This window comes from Pinus tabuliformis, chromosome 4_2 (genome assembly GCF_031772625.1).
Source record: "Pinus tabuliformis cultivar Carrire ecotype Pingquan chromosome 4_2, CPIR1, whole genome shotgun sequence".
NCBI classification, from domain to species: Eukaryota; Viridiplantae; Streptophyta; class Pinopsida; order Pinales; family Pinaceae; genus Pinus; species Pinus tabuliformis.
Window position 1 is genome coordinate 1,137,960,183 of NC_142304.1, and position 12,962 is coordinate 1,137,973,144.

The following is a 12,962-nucleotide window of genomic DNA, read 5'->3' on the forward strand; positions in this document are numbered from 1 at the left end:
ATTCATTCAAAATTCAGAAGTTGTACTCATCAATTCAGTTATTTTGGAGGCCTGATATAGTTTGTAGCAAATATTTTTGGGAGGCCATCCTCTCAGCCATTTCCAGTATTGTAGATGTTGTTTTATATTAGTAAAATAAGGCTGAGTTCTTCTGCATTTTTATCTTGTTTATTCTTCAATTGCAGATTATATTTCCAGTTTTCGCCGTTAATTTTATGGTTCAATCTATGCAAATTGTTTATTGAGTTGACAGCATAAATTTCTGAAGCAATATTCCGTGAAATTTGTATTCGAGATATTCCATTGATCCCTCTCAGTTTTTGATAGTCAGATTTCACATGGATCTATGTACTGTTCAAACCTTGTGGCAAATACTGAAGAAATTAGTGATATATAAGCTTCAAGACTCCATTCCATTTAATGGCCCCTTCGTAGAAGCCAAGACCCAGTGAGTTTGCAATATCATTCACAGAAAGGAGACCTTGAAAATGCTCTATTGGCATGCCCCAAGAATGCATGAGACATTCAAAGTCTCCATCTTCACTTGCAGCTCTTGTACCAAATTTTTTATTTAAACATTCTCTCGTTTTTCCAAGAGAGTCGGATCTAGTTCTACGGATCCCTGATTCTATAGTCGAACTGTTATCATAGAACTAAACCAAAGAGCTTCAACAAGATATCTCAACAAAGAAAACATGGTTTCAATAGACCCGTATACAATAACTTTACCTCAGGAAATGGCTCAAATCAATTTTGAAAGGCAGAAAGCTAAAATATGAGAGAACAATTACGCACAGCTTCAATCGACAATATCACTAATAAAATGCAGAATACACAGAAAATAAGTAAACCAAAGAATCATTCACCATGTGATCAGAAGCACTGGACTAAAATTTTGGCTGAACAATTCTCAATAATAGAAACGAACCATCCCTATACTCTAGTGCTGGTAGCCATACTCATCTCCTCAAACAGACGACTCAACGAATGTCAAAAGTCTTCAAATATCCTCTCATCCCAATGGCTACTTAGTCATTCAATGGTTACATAAGTTTGCCTTTAACAACACTCTTCGTCTTTTCAAAAGATTAATCCCAAGTTCATATTGACTTAATGAATACAGTACACTTTTTATCCCAGCAGTGCACAGATATGGATGGCGAGATTTGTTGGCTTATTAACTATTTGCTTTCCACTTTTCAGGCCATTGTCAGTAACAGAAAAGAAAGAACTGGTCAACAGAATTCAGCACCTTCCATCTACCGGCCTTAATCGTATTGTAGAGATTATTGCACAGAGGAATCATTCATATAATGTTTCAGCTGAGGAGATTAGGGTTGATTTGGACAATGAGGTAAATGCCCACCTTTAAACATGAAAATGAAATATCTTCATCTAATCAGAAAACATAAAACTTACCAAAATATATCACAGGAAAGAAAACTTTCAAAGTCTGTTTTACATGGTATGACAAGGGGCAGATTCTGTCAAAGTCATTAGTCTGATAAGTTGTATTAATATTTGTTAGTATAATGGCCAAAAAATACGGTAGATGTCATTATCTTTTCATATTTGAGTTGAATTAAATTAGACAGCTATCAAATATTGAGCTTTGAGAGCATTGCAGGATCCTTCAACATTGTGGAGATTGTACATCTATTTGCAGACAGTTACAAATGCAAGCGATTCTGTTGACAACAGTTAGAATGTCAATTACTTGATAATGTTCTGGTGAAGTTATGGGAGAGCTCTCTATATATTTACTCATTTTGATGCGGCAATTATGACATGCTAACCATTCTAGTAATGAAGATTTCTGGATGCGTTGGAGACTCATTGAAGCTTTGGCAAAGTAACCATCTAATTTCCAAATATAGTTTCTTGTTCAAAGAGGCTTAGTGACTGGTTCAGGAGTTTAGCCAACTTTTGTAGATTTAGGTGTGTGTTTGAGATAAGCTCTCAGTGTTTTTAATCATCTGTACAAAGCTGGCTCAAGAGTCTTCACTCTTAAATTGCATATATTTGTGTTTTTCAAGAATAATTTGGGAAGTACATTACAACTTTTTTGATATTCCAAGTGGACAGCAGATTTGTAGAATTATTCATTTCAAGTTGGCTGTTTTTACTCATATTTTTATGATAAATGTGAGTGTGTTTGCTTAACAAGAAGGAAGTAGATGGCATGTTTTGGTTCTATAACCTAAGATTATCTCCTCGATTTATTTATTTATGAATTTATTTTGAAGATGTAAAAATTGCTGAGTGAGATGAAAAAGTACTTAGTATGTTAGGCTGTGGTCTAGTGGTCGAGACAAGGTGTTGCCATGCCAGTGACCCATCTTTGAATCTTAGTGAGCATAGAGCACTTATCATCGGTATGAGAATGCAAATTTTGACAACCCACATGTGAAAGTGGACTTAACCACAATAAAGTAGAGTTGGGGTTCATAGTTCCCCGCAGATTGAGCTAGCTGTTTACCCTTTACCAAAAAAATTGCAGAAGTTGCATAGACATGACCTGCTTTCTTATTAAATTTGATAAAGTTTTGGATTAAAGTGGACAAAAATGTATGTGTTAGGGTCCTACCCTAACTCCCTTATATACTTTATGATGTATGTGGTCATCTTCCTTGAAAAAAGCCAATTAGATAATTGGTTAATAGTCATTCATTGTAAAAAGGGTCATTTTTCTTAATAGAGTCCAAATTGGATTGTTGGCCCTCATTATAATGGATCCATAAAGAGTTAAGTTTCTTTATAGATATCTATATATTGAGTAGAAGGCTATGTAATGTTTTGTCAAGAATTGTTATTGTATTTGAGCACTGCTCTTGGAGGTCACCCCCTCGAAGAGACAAGTGACCATAGGTCTCTATTTTATATTATCAAAGAGATCTCTGTTAGGATTTATCTCTCTTTTGTTTTTTCTTGTGTTTTGCACTATATTATATATGATTGCTTTGAAGTTTTGGGATTAAGTGGTATTAGTGTTGAAAATTGGCAGCTAAAGTCAGAATTCTTCATTAACAAATGATGGAGAAAATTCAAATTTTGACTTGTTATGGTCCTATAATTTATAGGATCAAATGATCATTGAATAATTGCTTTTAGTATTTCAGATTGTAAATAATATTGCTTTCTGCAAATGATTTCCAAAAAAATATAAAAATGAAAATAAAAAATGAAAAGAGGGTATAAATACAAAAAATAGAAAAAAAAAAATGAAAAAGAAAAGAAATGATAAATGAACCCCACAAAAAAATGAATAAATGTGAAAGTGATGCTAGCTTAAGTGTCACTACTAGCCTTTTGGATTTGTAAAGAATAAATTTATGAAATTGTGTGCAGCGTGTTGAAAATGCTACAATCTTTTTCTGCTTGAAACACAGTTTAGTCATGTTCAAGTTGATTTCAATTTATGTTAATTAGGTTAGAGTGAATAACTTAGCCAAACAGTTTAATCTTGGCTAAGATTAGATAGGTAGAATAGGTGAATAAAGTTAATTCAACTGCATAATCTAGATCGTTGTAGTTGAGTAGATTAGTTTAGTGTTTGAAATAAATATTCTTTGTCTCTTAGAATGAAAAAATTGAAAGGGTTTGCACGCTTAAATGCACCCTCGTTTGCTTTAAAAATGCATTAGAATAGGAAATTAAAGGTTTCGATGTAATAAGTCTAAATTGGTTCATTCACCAAATTATTGGACTTTGGGTTATAATATATATGCGCAAATATGTGGTGGGACCAACCGGTGTTAAACCCCGCCTTTTTCACGACCCCCCGATCACCCATTGCATTGATCCAACAACCCACGGTAGATTTCGGACCCTCTCCCCCGAAGTGATAACATTTAACGGCAAGGGGGTTTGAAAAGTAGTTTACCGCCCCCTTACGTGTCGCCACCATGGGATTTCAAACCCCCCCTCCACTTACTGGATACTGCCTTCCCCCCCCCCCTCCGAAAGCGATTTCGCCATCCCGCCTCAACACTTAGTTCCCGCCATGTGTTGCCTCCACATCTCGTCGCAGCTCCCACTCCCATCTCACCACGTGCCCTTACTCCCATCACTCCCGTCAATGGTCCCGCGCCACTCACCCACCAATCCTCAACTGCCACGTCCGTGACTGTTGCACCCTCCATAAATTTTCTTTCCATTTGTCGCATCCATTATAGAAATTAATGCCCTAATAAGACCGTTAATCCAACGGTTAAGGCTGGTTTGTAGCTAATAAAAATCAAACTCTCACCTACAATCACACCTTTTCTCTCTTTGCCTCATGAACATTGTTCTTACCTTTGTTTTGTTTGTATCTTACAGCAGCATTTCTGTTGCTTGTCTTTGGTAAATTTACAAAGGTTTGCCACTCTCAATTCCCGCCAATTATCGAACACATTGCCAATTCCTTCTGTTACACCCTTCCTCTGTTCATTCTGCAACTGCAATGGCACCCAAAGTTGCCCCTGTAGTAAATCCTATGCTCACTCCCCTTGTCGACAAAGACTACAAGATTATTAAAACACAGTGTGAATTCGACCTCTTCGAATTACGTTGCTGGTTTCGAGATAATTTTCTTGATCAATCCGATGAGATACACCTCTGGCAATCCAGACTTCCTTTGTTTGTTGTCCCCCAATCCTATCATTTTCCAGAATTATTTCTAAGATGCCAAGCCTCTTACCTTTCAAGCAAGAGGGAAATTATTTCCCCAAATGGTGAAATTCTCTTCACCATCATAGCTGACAGCATAAATCAAATGTTGTAGGTTCCCCACTGTGATTCCCTCTCCCCTTTCTCCCTTGAAGCTCTCAGAGAAATTTACCATAAATTAACCTTCCCCTAGAGAGCTGCCATTTTTGAAATTTTCCTCCCTGAAGACTCTCAACTCCCTAAGAAAAATCCCCCATATCCCTCTTCTATGTTCCCTCAAAGGACAAGACAGATTATCTCTATCTTGTCATCCATTCTTGGTTACTATTCAGATGAATGGGTAGATGAACCTATTCTAGGCTTTCTATCCACCCTTTCTTCAGAAGAAGGACCATCAGTCACCTTTGACTATGGTCACTTCTTAGCAAATGTAATTCATGAACAATTCCTTCAGTTTTTAACTGAAGGAATGTTCAGATATTCTTCAATTCTCATGTATATGTTTATGTTCTTTCAAACAGATAAGTTTCCATTCGCAGTGCAGAAGCTTGATCAACAAGGAGAGCCTCAGTCAGTTGTCTTCTAGACTTCCTTAATCAGAAAACAATCACAGGAATTCAGCTTCTCAGAGTTCATAGACCAGTTTGTGTATCCAACAACTTGTTTGTTGAGTGGCCAGTAGGTTCCAAGGATTAGTGAAGACATTCAGAAGGTTTTACAACTCAGTGAACATGTCAAAACATGGGACTGGTACCTTTACCAGTCATTCATAGAAATAAGAGTATATGGTTCAGAGCTGCCACCATACAAACTGCCTAAGTATTTTCCAATGAGAATATTTGCCTTGGAGTACATCAGGCAAATAATTCATTCTGATAACATCCATTTTGTGGCAGCCAAGAAGAAATCTCAGTTTTGGATCAAAACACAGATAGGACCCTTCATCTACAACAGTAGAGCAACAGGAGAGGAAGCAGACCTCCTGCTGAAACAAATGAACTTCCCTCTCAGTTTCACTTGGTCTTATGACCCCTTTGGGGTAATTTCCAAGTTAAGAGTGGAACAAAAAGCCACACCCTATGTGCATACTCAGAGGCCAGAAATAGAGAAATATATGAACCAACACACTTGGGTAGAAAATACATTGCAGGAGGCCGAGGAGCAGGTACTTTCCAGGACAGCTTCAAAGACTCCCATACCCAGAGAAAAGACAGATAAGAGACCAAGAGATGATGATTCTCCATCAGTCACAGAAGTCTCAACCAAAGAATTCAAAATATACACTAAGAAGATTAAAACGGGCTCTAAAATAGACTTCCCATCATTGGAGGACACACAAAGCACTATTGTTCTTTCAGTTTTGAAGACTTTTAAGTTGGAAAGTGGTACCACAGAGTCCCCATCTTCCTCGGTTACTAAAGAGATTACAACGACCATACCTCAGACTCCAAAATCATCCACAGAGTAGAGGCAGCTGAACATTTTTCAGATATACAAGGAGATTAAGTAGAGAAATGAAGCCATTCATCATAATATATCTGCTCAATTCAGGAAGCAATCTTCCTCCATCCAGCACAGACTCATCTCAACATATGATACAGAGAAGGGAAGGATGCATATGGCATTCTTGCAGGCCCAGGTCCCTCAACCAAAGTCAGCAGTAGATTTTAAACAAACCACTTTTGAATTTGAGGCAAAGGATGTCCATCCTTTAGATCAAATAGATATGCACAGGCAGGCAGGAGAGATGGTATACTCTACTTTTACACAGACTGCCATTATTGCTTATAAACTACAACTTACTTTAAATAATGTGTAGTCTCAGCTCAAATTGGAAAAAGTGTCCTCACTTGCCAAAGATACTAGAATCAAATACTTGGAGGAAATGGTGATCAAAGCAGGCTTTGATCCAGATAATTCGAAATCCATGGAGGAGATAATCAAAAAGAAAAATGCTGACATAGAAACCTTAAAGAAGCAATTGAAGCTGCCAACAACAGAAGACCCCCAGGCCAAGGAACTTGGAGAGATAGAGCTACAAAAGGAAGAGATGTTGAAGCTTTTAGTGGAACAAGGTGCCCAGATTAAAGCAATGGAAGCAGAAATGGACAAACTAATGAAAGAAAAGGAACAGAGTTCACAACTTGCAGTTGTTCCTCTTGATGTAGTTCCCATTGCATCTCTACTACAAATAGGTGTCCCTACAACAACCATGACAGCAGGAACATCATCTTCTACCGTGCTTCCCACATCAGTTGTTGATGACTCAATTAAGTTAGCTCAATCTATGGAAAACATGTCTATACAAGAAGAAGAGCTAAAGAAATTGAAGATGGAGGTAAAGATTGTACAAGGACATAATACAAGGTTTGAAAATGCCTACATGACAGATACACAGAAGTCTCAAACATTGTCCCAGAGATTGTAGAAGATGGAAAAAGATTGTGCCATGGGCAATACATTGGCACAAGTAAAGGAAAATATTTGGAAGAGGATCAATGAAGACATGGAAGATATTTGGCCTTCAATCCAAATTATTTTTGAACAACAAGAACTGATTGAACGATCAAATGAAGCCATCGAGCAGGTTAGAAAGCAATTGGGAGATAAACCCAATGAGGCCACTGAGCTCATCAAATTTCTCAGCTCCAAGAACAGTGAGGAATTGGAAGAATTGGAAATTGAAGACAGGACTAAAACAATTTTGGAAGTCAGGAAAGTGCTGACTAAAAGAAATCTTATGAGACAGCTTGAAGAGAAGGGTCAAATTATGAACACATGTATACATAAATTGTTTGCCAAGCTGGAGCCTCTGTACAAGAAAGGACTTCCAAAATTGTTAGTGATTAACGACAAGCTCAGCACGTGGTCAGATTATAGTGAGCAGATTATGACCAAGGCAAGAGACAATTCAAAGGTTACATTCGGAAGACTCGATATGACAGGAAAGGCTTTTCTGGAAGCATTGTCGTACGATCTCCACATTCAGTATGTAATTCCAAATCTATTCATCACCTGGCCGACATTTGCCAAATATATTGAAGTCGATGAAGTGTACAAAAAGTTAATGAAGAAGAATATCCCAAGTGAACAACGTCGGGATAAACTCTGTGAGTTACTAGAGTAACAGGTAGTTTCGGTGGCACAGCTCAGCATTACAACACATGCAGAATTTGAGTGCCTAACAGCCAGCGATTCCACCACTTCAGACAGTTCAAATTTCCCTGATATTATTGTAATAAGTTAGATTGATTCAGTTTTATTATATTTAGATACATCCTAGTCATTATGACAAGATATTTTTTGTAAATTAGTTATAAATACTTCATCTTCAAAAGTATCAAGGGTTGGTTTTTGTACGAAGAACACTATTGTATATTTTTCTGAAGCATCAGCAGATTACCAGTAATACAGAAGCTCTTTCACAGGATTCTTGTGTCAAGTTGTTGGTGAAGTGCATCTATCTGTCTTATGTGTTTATATTTCTCTGTTTATAGCACATATTTGTTTTCTAGATCTGAATTATTCAATAGATAAATAAAGGGCAGAATTTGTTTAAATCTACACTCTGCACTCGGCTACGAATAATTTATGTGTTCTTTTGATCTTTAAATATAGAATTCAGGTAACAATACTCTATATTCAAAGTGAACCTTAAATCCGTTCCTCTTTTCCATTTCATAGACCTTAAAGAATCCAGTCAGTTTAGCTACCTTGCCCTGTAAGATATATCTGTATATACTGTAGTTAATCTGTATTTTATGTAATAGACTCCATCGCCCTATGGAAATCTAGTTATCAACCAACCATTCAAATATAAATCAAACCCCAAACTTCATAACTAGCCTAATATTCAATCAAACAAAGTTAAATATTACAGAGAGAACCCTCTCTGAAGCTGGCAGGGCTAGATCCCAGCTTCCAAAGTTGGTTTGTGGTTACTTTTCTTCTGCAACCTCGGAAAATTACTAAGTGCTAACATGACCCTTGACCAAGTCAGCCTAAATTCATGTCAACCCCACAAGTGAAAAGTCACCTCCTAAGATGCATATAAATAGACCATCGTTGACCCTCATTTTGGCACATCACTCATCTGATCTAAAATTCGCATGAGTCTTCTCACTTTTGTGGAGTCAAAGCACCTTTTTCTTATCTATGTTGACTAGCAATTCTTCTCTGTTTTGACTACCGTTGATAAAAAATTCTTCTCCATTTTGACTATCGTTGACTTGGGCTACTATGGATCTATTTGACTGAAATCTTCACTATGGAAGGAGGCAAAAAATTGCAAGATATGTTGGCCATATTTGACTGAGGTTTTGTCCATGTTTTGAGTTTCTTGACTACAGTTGACTACATGCATTGACTAAAGCTTTGACTGAGGGTTTGACTATCTTGGAAGAACAAATCTTTGATTGGGAATATTTTGATGCATTGACTGAATCTGTGACTCTGTTTGACTGCTTTATCGTCTCTGTTCCAAGCACAATGACTAAGGTTGACAACAGGTCAAGTATCCCTCCTTTGACTAAGAATTGCAGAACTGTTGATTGTGGTGTTTTGGTCGAGTTCTTGACTATTGAAGGAGGCTGAAAAGTTACAGATGCTCACTGACTTGTTTGACTGAACTTTTGTCCTATTTCTAGTTCGTTGACTTTTGTTGACCGTAGGACTTGACTAGCATATTTGAACGAGAATTGTAGGATTGTGTTAATTGAGGTTGACTGAATTTTGGCCTTCCTATTTCAGATTTTCCACGGACCAAAATTCTGCCCTATTTTTGCAGGCATATGTGTTGACCAGATTTGACTCTCTTTCTCTCTCTTTTGACTTGTTTTGACTTGGTTGTATTGGAAAGTCAAAGGGTGGACTTTGACTATTTATGGATGTACTATTGGATTGTATCTCAACTGAACATTTGATCAATATATAAGAAGAAGAAGAATTGATTATGTGTTTTCCCCCTTGTTGGGTTTGCCATGGTCTTTGACCAAAATCTCTGTCTCATTGTGTTAGTTTTTGTAGCATCGGATGTGTTTTAGCCACAAAATTTGGTGGAAAGGCTAGAATGCATAAGATCTCAAAAACCCATAAATAGTTTCTGGAAATTCCACCTAGAGATGGCTTACTTAGATTTTTAGTCGATTTAAATATTTCTTAAGTCGAAACTTAGGGAATGTGGTTAATTAATCAAAATTAATTAAGTCAAGGAGATAATTCTCTGGAAACTCTCACAGAAAGAAAGAAAGAGAGGCACCTCGATGTCGGCTCTTCGCCACCTGGGGCGGTAGTACGTTCCAAGGGTTGGGCTGTTCGCCATTAAAGCGGTACATGAGCTGGGTTCAGAACGTCGTGAGACAGTTCGGTCCATATCCGGTGCGGGCGTTAGAGCATTGAAAGGACCTTTCCCTAGGTTATTAATCTATTTTGAGTTACATATATATATATATATATATATATATATATATATATATATATATATTGGTCCTAAGAAGATATTGAGAGAAAGCAAAATGTCTCAAAAGGAATGTTCTAAGGCATTCGAAAGGTAAGAGCCGTCAGGACCTACGGGCCAAGGGACAGTCTCAGGTAGATAGTTTCTATGGGGCGTAGGCCTCCCAAAAGGTAACGGAGGCGTGCAAAGGTTTCCTCGGGCCGGACGGAAATCGGCCCCTACTCCTTTTACCGAAAAACGGATCAAAAGCCAATCGTCCGGTGCTCAAGCCTGCTGTTAGAAGGTGGAGGAGAATGTTCACCAAGTCCACTCGGATCGGCAACAGTTGATTGAATGAACACCCCTACTCAAATTGAGTGGTTCGATCAAGCAAGTGTGATCGCTCGATCCAAAAATATCTAAGCCATCGATTAAGATTTAATCTTGGTCGTTGGAGTCCCAACGAGAAGATATAAGAAGGGATTGATGTGGTGATGGAGAATACACTTGAGCAGTTCGATTTCCTTGCAAGATCAATTTCTAGAGAGCAACAACAGTTGTCGAAGAGCCAGAGATCGAAGCAGAGACAGTGAGGGGCAGAGGCAGTGATCTCGAGGAAGTTTTCCAAATCTGGAGAGGCAACAGTAAGGAAGTTGAGCTTTTCCCAGTGAGGCAGCGCAAAGCACTGTAGTTGCTTCAGAAGAACAACTCAATTTATCTGGAGAAAAAATCGTTGTCAGTTCCAGAGGCCGAACAGAGGTTCCAGAGTGTTGGAGAAGCAATTCCCTCAACAAAGACAAGGAATATTTCCTCAACAGAGACAGGAAGAACGATTTCATCAGAGGCAGTTCAAAGGTTACCTGTCATAGGGCTTGTGCAAGCACTACGCAGAGGGTCCAGGAGGATGAGTTTTCTTAAGGAAAGTTGTGACGGGGTTCCTTGTGGAAGAAAGATAATTCCCTTATATAATTTTGGCTAGATTTTCTTGTTGTTTGGATTGCCAGTTGGGCATTCATAGATTGTACTCGGATTTCATTGTTGCATAATAACTAAAACCCTCACTACTGCACCAAGTTTCCCAAGTTGGATTTTTCCGGGGACAATTGTCCAAAAATAATTGCCATATTTTTGTGTGCGCTAGAATTTTCTCAGTTTCCAGCACTATTATCTTCCGCAGTTTATTTGTGAAAATTGCAGTAGAGAATTATGAGATGTTTGTATGGGAAAATAAATTGTTAAATTAAATTAACAATTAGAATAATAATTTTCAATTGCTGCAATAGATGAAATTTTCACATGGTATCAAAGCATGAGTGATTAGCCAGGAAGTTCAAAAGTGAAGGAAAGAATTTCGCTGCTTAGAGGGAGCAACATGCCGAAATTCTTAGAAGCAGCACAATGCCCAGACATGCAGGCCGAATTGATGGGGCAGGGATTCGATTTTCAATTGCAGGGTTGCAGAAACGTCGAGTTGCCCGGGTTAGTGATTCCAACAGTCAAAGGGAGCAGCAATAGTTCAGATTTTCGCTGAGCATATTCCTTGGTTTGACGTAGAGGGTTTTGCAGCAGCAAAATCAACGTTAGGTGGAAGAGAAAAGCACACAGGGAAAATTTCTCTCAGGAAGCCTCGAATCTCAAAATTTCGATTTTTTCCAGGCAAATTGGCAGTAGCAGCTAACAGATTTGTGCATTCCAGAAGGGAGTGCAAGTAGCAGAGAAACAACCAAGCAAAGGGAAAGAGGGAGTTTTCCACAGATTCAGAGATGGCCATAGCAAGGCTTAGAGATCATGATAGGTTGGATGGAGCTTCCAACTATGTCATTTGGAAGGCTAGGATGCCCTTCCTTTTAGATGAATATGGCATGAAAGCCTACAGAGATAGTGTGGTGGCAGTTCCCCAGGATGTAGATTGGCTCAAATAATACAAGAAGGAGATGGAAAGGGTGAAGCGGTTGATCTTGGATGGAACCCAAGACCATATAGTCTCACATCTGGCAAATAATGGTACAACCAGAGAGATGTGGGTAGATGTCTGCACGATATATCAAGGTACTTCTGAGCATCGAAATATGTTCCTCGAAGAAAAGATGAGATGCATAAGGATGCAAAAGGGAGAAGGCATAGATCCCTTCCTCACCAGGATTCACTAGGTCCGAGATTGGCTTGCATCTGTTGGGGCAACACCTCAACCATCATAGCTAGTGTGATTGGTGCTAAACAGTGTCTCGGAGGATTGGCAAGTGTTTTTCGAAAGTATATTGGGCAGAGACACTTTCTTAAGATGGGTCAGGATGTGGGCTGATTTGCAGCAGGAAGAGTTGAGGCGAGCTTTGTTAAAAAGCTCCATCAGTGTTAGCAGCAGCAGCGAATTAAAGAGTGTGAAGAAGGAGGAGAATGTGGCCCTTGCATCGAAGTGTCCGATTCAAGGGCAAGGGGAACATAAGAAGAAGAAGGACCTATCTAAGGTCAAGTGCTTCAAGTGTGGCGACTTTGGCCACTACAGTACCCAGCGTCCTCTTAGGAAGAAGGACAAGCAGGACTAGGCGGCAGCACATGCTAAGATAGATAGGTTGTCCTCCAGGTTGGAGGAAGATTTTGCGATGTTTGCAGATTTACCTCCAGGAGTGAGGTGGGGTGACTTTATGTTATAGACCCAGAGAGCTACAAAGATGGGCAGGGTCCTTGAGAAGTACACCTCATGGATCATTACCTGTCTACGGGGGGCCCACAATATTCAGTGGCAGGATGGGTCAGTGGCAGTTGATGCAGTCGGTACAAGAGTGGCACTTGCAGACTAGTAGCACTTAGATGTTGAGGAGTGCAGTGCATTGTTAACAACAAAGAAGGTGGCTCAATGCAGAGTTAGCAGCAACGTAGA

At 38.8% G+C, this 12,962-nt stretch overlaps 1 protein-coding gene across 2 annotated transcripts in view; it reads left to right on the top strand.

Moving 5' to 3' along the window:
• The window catches only part of LOC149173681 (transcription factor GTE6-like), a 359,882-nt gene extending 358,158 nt beyond the window's left edge, over nt 1-1,724 (top strand). The window contains exons 7-8 of one of the 2 annotated variants that reach the window (XM_089424693.1): nt 1,204-1,354; nt 1,628-1,724. In XM_089424693.1, coding sequence (XP_089280819.1) covers nt 1,204-1,354; nt 1,628-1,705 — 229 coding nt within the window. In that variant the 3' untranslated portion in view covers nt 1,706-1,724. The remainder of the gene's footprint in view (nt 1-1,203; nt 1,355-1,627) is intronic. The other variant, XM_089424694.1, reaches the window with a different exon arrangement.
• Nucleotides 1,725-12,962: the final 11,238 nt, after the last annotated feature.